Source organism: Pan paniscus, chromosome 21 (assembly GCF_029289425.2).
Source record: "Pan paniscus chromosome 21, NHGRI_mPanPan1-v2.0_pri, whole genome shotgun sequence".
In the NCBI taxonomy this organism is placed as follows: Eukaryota; Metazoa; Chordata; class Mammalia; order Primates; family Hominidae; genus Pan; species Pan paniscus.
This window is the reverse complement of record NC_073270.2, coordinates 24,422,566-24,431,069: the sequence shown is the minus strand read 5'-3', so window position 1 is coordinate 24,431,069 and position 8,504 is coordinate 24,422,566. Positions and strand designations below refer to the sequence as shown.

General features: G+C 50.1%; 1 protein-coding gene across 1 annotated transcript; it reads left to right on the top strand.

Moving 5' to 3' along the window:
- The first annotated feature begins 254 nt into the window (after positions 1–254).
- LOC100995145 (putative cystatin-9-like protein CST9LP1) lies at positions 255–4,260 on the top strand. Its single transcript, XM_003829367.4, has 3 exons — positions 255–569; positions 2,069–2,182; positions 3,130–4,260. The coding sequence occupies exons 1-3, from the start codon at positions 330–332 to the stop codon at positions 3,217–3,219; spliced, it is 444 nt and encodes a 147-aa protein (XP_003829415.2). The 5' UTR covers positions 255–329; the 3' UTR covers positions 3,220–4,260.
- Positions 4,261–8,504: the final 4,244 nt, after the last annotated feature.

Here is an 8,504-nt window from a genome sequence, read left to right as displayed (position 1 = left end):
GGTGCTCTCCTCTAGCCCACTGAGGCACTAGGGAGCAGTGGTGGCTGGACCTCATGCCCTGCTCTTGCCCACTGGGGTCCCTATCTTTCTAACCCACCCCCATGGTTGCTGTTACTTCTCCCTGAACAAGAGATGATTGAAACAGCTTTGTCTGGAGGAGGCGAAGCCACATTTGGGAGGGACAGATTATAATGCCAGAGATGAGGCCTGGAGGGAGGAGTTTCCACCTGAGCTCAAGAGTTTAAGGGCCAGAACTGTGTGCAGTAGGCTCCTGTGGGAGTCCAGGCTGGGAAGGCTGGAGGTTAGGAGTGCTTCCTGTGCCCTGCGCCATGTGGAGTCTGCCGCCGAGCAGGGCTCTGTCCTGTGCGCCACTGCTGCTTCTCTTCAGCTTCCAGTTCCTGGTTACCTATGCTTGGCGTTTCCAAGAGGAAGAGGAGTGGAATGACCAAAAACAAATTGCTGTTTATCTCCCTCCCACCCTGGAGTTTGCCGTGTACACATTCAACAAGCAGAGCAAGGACTGGTATGCCTACAAGCTGGTGCCTGTCCTGGCTTCCTGGAAGGAGCAGGTTGGTGAGCACATCCTTTTCTGCACTAGTGTCCAGCACAGGCTGCTGAGTGATGGGCAGGGGTGGCAGCGTGTGGGGCAGGGCTTAACCAGGACTCCTGGTTCACCATTTGTAGTCTAAACTTGTATAAAATACAACCTCAGAAATTCGCTTTTTGTCTTTATGAAAGATATACATTATAATTTTTTTGAGTCCAGATCTACTCAATGCTAGATATATTATTCAACCTCCATGATTTTTATGGCATCACTTAACTGAAGAATGACCTCAAAATAAGGAAAACTGAGAAAATGATGCATCAGGTGAGGAAATGGGTCACACAAAAAAACGTCCACAGACAGAAACTGAGAAACATTTCAAAGAAATTAAAAAAGAGATAATTAGGAAAAGAGATAATCAGAGTAAAAGAAAGGGAAGAGAGAGACAGAGACAGATAGGCAGAAAGAGACAGAGAGACAGAGAGACAAAGAGAGCTGATAATTCAGAAGTAAAAAAGAAGCACCATCGGCCCTGAGAGGCCGCTGTGAAGTCAGTTCTTCTCTGATTTCCACCTGCTCTGGGCTCCTCCCTGCATCTACACTTAATGAGTTGAATGTTGTGTTACACTCTTCCACAGTCCATGGTCCTTAATCCTAAAATGTTCTCCTTTTAATGGAATCATTAAATGATTCAGGAATGTGCCATTCATCTGGGCTGCAGGCACAAACAATTAAAATGCCCTCCTAGTGGAGAACGTCTGGTTTAGAGGGAGAAGGAGCATTGCTCTTCCTCTGTCGGCACCAAGAACCTGAAAGAAGCGTAGAGGGACCCCAGTGCCGCACAGAGCTTAAGCTCTGGAAAGACTCTGTGCAAGGTCCTGGCTGGATGGGGAGGGAGTCTATGGAGTGGAATGACATAGAATGGAGTGGGAAGGAGAGGAAGGAGAACCTCAGAGTGCACTTTGCAATAGGGCAGACGGTGTTTCTTAAAGCCGTTGTCCCAAGGGTGTGTCCCTGTGTGTAGTGGAAGCACTGGGTAGCATTCTTGCGTTCCTCTTGCTGGAGGTCAGGTGGAAGGTTGGAAAACACACTCTAGATGAGGCTCCCCTTGCCCCAGGGCTGAGGTTACCCTGAAAACTGATGGAGAGCTAACACCTTCCCGAGCATGCAGCACATGTCCTCTGAAAATGCAGCTGCAGGCTCACATGCCTGCTGAGAGTGAAGCCGGGTCTCATCATGGGAGATAGGGAGGTGAAGCTGGAGATACAGGATGCATTAATAGGGTTTGACAGCCTGTGTCTGTCCCAGGACCCACCACACATATTTGCTGTTTGCTCTTAACTCCTCAGTCTAGAGAAGGTCTCCTGGGTTTTACCTCCAGTGACCTGATGCCAGGCCCACGTGCGAGCTCCCTAGTGGAGGAGAGTGTTGCAGCCTCTTCCTACAAGGTCGCATTTTCACAAGGAGTTACCTATGAGCAACTCAAAGAGTCTGTCCACTTTAATCGTTTTTATTCAACAGGGTTATGATAAGATGACATTCTCCATGAATCTGCAACTGGGCAGAACCATGTGTGGGAAATTTGAAGATGACATTGACAACTGCCCTTTTCAAGAGAGCCCAGAGCTGAACAATGTAAGACAAGACACCAGCTTCCCTCCTGGATACAGCTGTGGATGCCGCATGGGGTGTGGTGTGGAAACAGGTGCAGCTGACAAAGAGACTTAGAGGAGTGAGCCTGCAGCAGCCTCTACCAGGCTACCTTGCTTGTGCCTTAGTGGCGAGCACAGAGGGGCAGGCAGCCAGGGGTCCACTTGCAGTCTCCTGGCCAGTTTGAGTTTCCTGACTCTGCCATGTCACGCCACTACAGCTGCTTGTACCCAGGGCACATGGCCTTCAGACTGCTCTTGCCCCCTGGGGTCCTAGTCTCCTAGGCCTGAGTAGAGACTCTCCCCTCTCTGGTCTTCCTCCCCAGCCTTCCTCTGCCTTTTGAAGAAGAGCCTGGTGGGGATCTGACATCACCTCTCTCTGAGTGTGCAGTTCTCAGGGTCCCCCTCCCCTAATCCAGAGCCTGAGGCAGGTGGAGGCTGAGGAGGGACCCCACTGCCCTCCCTCCCTGGTCCTGTCCTGGCTCCTGCTGAGCTGCAGGACCTGCTGTGGGGACAAGGACATAATGAACCCTGACACTGTGCACAACACATCTAGCATTATTCCATCCCCTTATCAGAGGATTAGTTAATAGGTTAAGTACTTGTTTAAATCTGAGAGCAGCTCCCTCTGGAATGGAGTGTGCCATGCTGTTCTTGGAGGATGAAAGACACTAGACAGCCTGGGTTTCCCCTGGAGGCTGCTGGCTAGGGAGGAGGGTGCTACTACAGGTGTTCCTTGGTCAGGAGGGAGCCACAGATCACCCTGAAAGTCTGGAACAGCCCAGAACTCAGGCTGGAGGGCCACACTTGGCGTCCAGAGCCCAGCCCTGGGAATGGGCAAGATTGAGATGGAACCTGTGTTGATAGCAGAAGCCACAAGCTTCTGCGTCCCAAGCCCCCACACACTGTCCCTTCCTGTGCTTGCTCCCTCAGACCTGCACCTGCTTCTTCACCATTGGAATAGAGCCCTGGAGGACACGGTTTGACCTCTGGAACAAGACGTGCTCAGGCGGGCATTCCTGAGTGGGTCCTAGCCACGGGCCTGGCCACCTGCTGTCCTCTCCTTTCCAGCATGTCGGCAGTTCCTCAACATGGCCCTTCAGTGCCTGAGCAGCTCTGTGCTTGTGTGTTCTTACTTTCCATGTGTTAGGAGTTCATGCTCAGGTATTTTAGAAATTCTTCATTGTCTAAGTTCATCATGTAGTATACATCTTAACAATTAGCATTTTAAGAAGCTTTGTGTGCCATGATTCTGGAGGAAGGGGCTTGGGCAGTTGATGGAGTTATTCTCAGCAGGGCAGCCTCCTGGGCTCTCAGGGGTAAGTTTTTCTCCCTTATTGGGCCTCCTGAGCCACTTCCAGAGGCACAGGTAAGGTGCGTCTGAGCTGCTATCTCAGGGCCCCTTGCAGGCTGCAGAGGGGCAGTGAGGGTGGCCTCCCAGGGTATCAGATGTGCACATGGAGCAGGACAGGGACTCGGGATCCCACGTAACAAATGTGACATTGGCACTAATGCTCAGGGTGCATGTATACCTAGTGTGTTAGCTGAGAATAGCCAGCAGCTATGGACACTCTGTCCACATCTCCCAGATCAGGCTTCAGCATGTATTTTCTGTAAAGATTTAAGGAGTAACTATTTTGATCTTTGTAGGCCATATAGTCACTTTCTCAGCTACCCAGCACAGCCTTTGTAAGTTGAAAGCAGCCATAGTCAATGCATAAACAAATAAGAGCAGTCCTGTCCCAACAAGACTTTGTTTACACATGGAGACAACCAGACTGGGCTGCATTTGGTCCTCGGGCCATGGTTGCCAACTCCTAAGGTCAAGTCTGAGAGCCACGCTCCATCTTCAGAAGCGAGGCAGGTGAATGTCCCAGTCTCCCAGCCTCCTGGCACCCGATTCAGAGTGTGTGTCACATGGTTCTCAGAGCTCCCCAGCAGGATAAACACCCTCGGCCCCAGTGTAACCCATCGATAACAGACACATTGTGTTTCCCCTTCTCTGTCTCCCTTTCTCACATGTGCCTCCTGGGATCATCTCCAAATAAACTACCTGCACCCACCAGTCTGCGTTTCAGGGTCAGCCTGGGGGGACCTAACACAGACCTGTGGTGCGTTTGGACCATCGTCTTGGGACGTACCCTCCATAGAAGTGCTGGGAGGGTGGTCCCTAGATCATGGGCATTCAGGCAAGGCAGAGTGGGGAGCCAGGCCCGGAGACCTCCCTGCGGCCTGCCAGCACTGAGGTAGGCACAGCTGCTGCACTTTGTCCCATCTGGTGCGTGGGTCTCTGGAACCCACACAGCCCTGCACTGCCTTGTTCCAGACTTGAACAGATTTTCCTTTGAGACCCTCCCACCACCTCCCCTGTCTGCTCCCACCCTTGGTCCTTCTCTTGACCCTGACTCCATCAGCAGAAGGAAGCTCAGAGAAGGCGCTTTATCCACAGCGCCTCCTGCGGATCCAAGAATCCACCCTACTCATTCCATTTGAGAACAATTTCTGAGACAGCTCCCAGGACAGGGTCTCATGGGGAGTGAGCTCACTGAGGTGATGGGGTGTCCTGGCTCAGGACCCTTTTGGAGCACAGCCGTCCTTCATGGAGCAAGGGGAGAGGAGCCCACTCTAAGGCACTGGCTCCTGGGAGGATGTACTAATTCCTGCCTGACTCAGACTACATGTGTGGGTCTTTAACAGTTTTCTGCATCCCTAAGAAATGGACATCCACAATTTCTGGGACATGTGTTGATTTCTATTGTATTTCCAGACTCATCATGCATGACATGACCCAGGTGCACAGGCCTAATTAGAGGACAGGAGTCACATTGCAGGCCCTGTTCCTTTGGAAAGACCTCTCCTAGCTTGCCTTGCCTGTCTGCACTTGCTCCTGGAGACAGCTATACTTCTCCTCCTTCGGGAATTTGTGCAGTGAAGAATCAGGAAACTGGGTTCATAGATGTTGAGTGTAGCCATGAGGTGGGCCCCTGAGCAAATTTTGTGCCAGAGGCTAAGGCCAGAGACATGCTGGGAATGTCTGGTCAGTAGCATCCCTGGACCCCAACCCCAGGAAGGAAAAGGGGCACAGATTGTAGTGTAGTGTCACTAGCTTCCTCCTTCCCCAGAAATGTGAGTTCTCATTTAACCCTGCACCCCTCAGCTCCTAATCTGTCATCTGCTGTCCCTGAGTCATTTATATAAAGATGGCAACCTCTGCTTGGCTGTCCCCAAATGGTTACAGCTGAAGTCAAAAGTGGCAGTAGAAGAAAACACTAAGTATAAATTAGTTCCAAAATGTGCTACATATACACTACTTTATTCTACCTTGTGGCCACTTTCCCATCTGCTGGAGGACATCTGGATACTTTCCTCATTTTTCTCAGGGGGTCAGGGCTGGGACACAGCCTTGGGGAGGTTGACCATAATAATGAACACAAAGTGATGAGGAAAATGTGAGGTTTTTGCAGACTCCCCAAACCTCTCTCCTTGAGGCAGAGGAAGGGAAGATGGGGTGGAGCCTGGGGAGGGCAGGGAACTGCCGGGATACATACACAAGGAAACATCTCAGCTGTCAGTCCTGGCCCTGTATGTGGTCTCAGGACAATTCCCACTCACTCCAAATCTCCACTTCAGGTCCTAAGACCCAGAGTCCCTCATGTCCACATACCTCCTGTGAGTTGGAGTTCTGGTTCTTCCCTGGCCCCTGCTGAGCCCAGGAAAGGAACTGTCCTCTTCTGTTTGTGCTGCTATAACAGAATAACACAGGCTGGTTAATTTACAGGAAACAGAAATTTATTTTTCACAGCTCTAGAGGCTGGGAAGCCCAGGACCAAGGTGCCAGCATCTTGTGAGGGCCTCCCTGCTGTGTCCTCACGTGGTAGAAGGTGGAAGGGCAAGCTACACTGCATGAAGCCTCTTTGATATATGTCTGTGTCCTTCCTGGTGTGGCCAAGGCTAACACGGCCTTGGTAGAGAAGGAGACAATTTAGAGGTGTCTCAGGAGCCTCTATGTCCACACATTCCATTTCCTTTCATGCTCATATAAAAATATTGCTGTTAGTCAATAAACTCAAAAATTCCATGAGTCAGTGAAACTGTCTTGATCTTAATTCTTCATCCTGACTCTGACTCAATGGGTCAAAAGAGGCCAGATGGTTTTGAAGAGCTAAACCTGAACCCATGCACAGATCACATTAACAAAACTGACCTTAGATGTTGGCAGTAGGGTTTGGTACGCCCTAAGACAACATGGGGTATGAGTATGATGGAAACAAGCAGCCCGGGACATGTGAAGACCCAGGTCCCTCCAATGTTCAATCACACTGTCAGGGCTCAGCAAAGAACACCTTCCTCCATGGGCTGCTCATGAGACCACATAGGGCTGGCCAGCTCAGGCCAAGAAGCAAGGGAGACCAAGTCCCCCAGATGGACAGGTTGCATACCCACGGAGCTTGGGGATGAAGGCGAGGGTAGATGAGAGAGATGTGTCCTCAGGTGCTGCAGCTAGTAGCATAGGGATCCCATTCCTGAGGCAGGGAGAGAATGGAACAAGAACTGCTCTGACAGTGTCCCCACAACCCTGCCAGCACATGGGAAAGAAAGGGGCCCAGGGTTGTGTGGGGCCATGAAGAACGCCACTTCACCTGCTCGCCACCCAAGAGCTCAACTGCTGGCAGATGTTAGAGAGCGCAGGTTGAGGACTGACCTCTTACCTTTTTTTCTTTATTTCTGAAATTCCTGTTTAAGGACCTGAGGAATCATGCCTTGCAAACCATAAAATTTCATCAAAAAGGTCCTTTCTGACCCAGTACATTGTGACTTGTTTTCCAACCTGACTCTGGCATGGCATCACCTGACAGATAGTAGAGCCCCTTAGCATTCCTTTCTACTGACTCCATGTTTTAGACAAAGCTTAACTTTTTCTACCAATTTCAAACTAAAGAATCCCTAAACCCACCTAAAACTTGTAAGCCAATGCCTTGAGATGTCCCACCTTTTGGGATCAAACCAATATATACCTTCCATGTATTGATTTATAATTTTACCTGCAACTCCTGGCTCCATGACATGTTTCAAACTAACCTGTAACTGGACCACCTCAGCCACACTTTCTCAGGACCTCTTGAGACTGTGTTTCCCTTTCTTGGTCACTCATATGGCTCAGAATAAACCTCTTTAAATATTTTGGCAGAATTTGGTTTTTCCATTGTCAAGGTAAAGGGTATCCTGATTTCTGATCTCAGCCAGGTAAGCCCCTGGGGGTCTCAGGGTGCCATTTACAGTAGATCTGGGTTCCACTATCAAGTTGGCTCCTCCAGAAGCTGACTTGGAGACAAAAAATTCAAGTACAAGTGGCTTATTTATAAATGATTCCAGAAAGGCAGTTGAAAAGTGGAAATAGTAAGGGGCAGAAGCAGCACGGATAGTGAGATTAGCAATATGGATAGCTAGGGCTCAGTCTTGCAGGACACTCCTCAGTGACTGGGTAGACACAACTTGGCGTTATATCCCAGGGGATAAAAGGCCAGGATGTTTATCCTCCAACTTCTATCATTGGCTGAGGGCTCCTCTCAAGGGTATTACCCACTGGCACTCCAGCCTGCCCTTCATTGGCAGAGAAAGCCATTAGGCAGAGAGGCTCAGAAGGTTGCAGTCAGCCCTGTCAGAGAAGAGCCCTCAAGAACAGCTGTCATGCAGGTGGCCTCTGAGCATCACCATCCTTCCGTCATGTGTCTAAGTTAGAATCTGACCCTGTATTACTACTGGCTATTACACAATATTGTCTCCTTGCCCCAGCCTGCACATTGGTGCTGCTGTCTAAGCATCAGGATTTCAAAAGTGCCTCTTTACGGTCATGGTATCACCTCAGTCCACTCCCCATACACATGCATGCGCACACATGCACACATGTGTACACACTGTAGTGGCTGGCCTCCCAGATGGCCTCCAGTGACCCTAATCTCTATCTTTATGTCGTTGTGTAGTCCACACTGAGCCAGGGCTGTTCTGGGTTGAGTCTAGTTTACAAAGGATACAGTGGCTTCCATCTTGGTCTCTGGGAACACTGTGTCTGGAGCAAGTCATCCAGGATACCAAGCTGACGTACAGTCTTGTGGAGAAGCCACGTGGAGAACAGAGACCTCAGTCAATAACCATTATCAACCTGCAGCCATGGGAGTGAGCTACCTTGGAAAGGATTCTCCAGAGTCCATCAAACCTTTAAATAATGGCAGCACAATCAATATCAGAGTGTAACCCAATGAGACGTGACAACCAGAGCTGCCCAGTCTGGCCATCCAGAGATGCCTGAC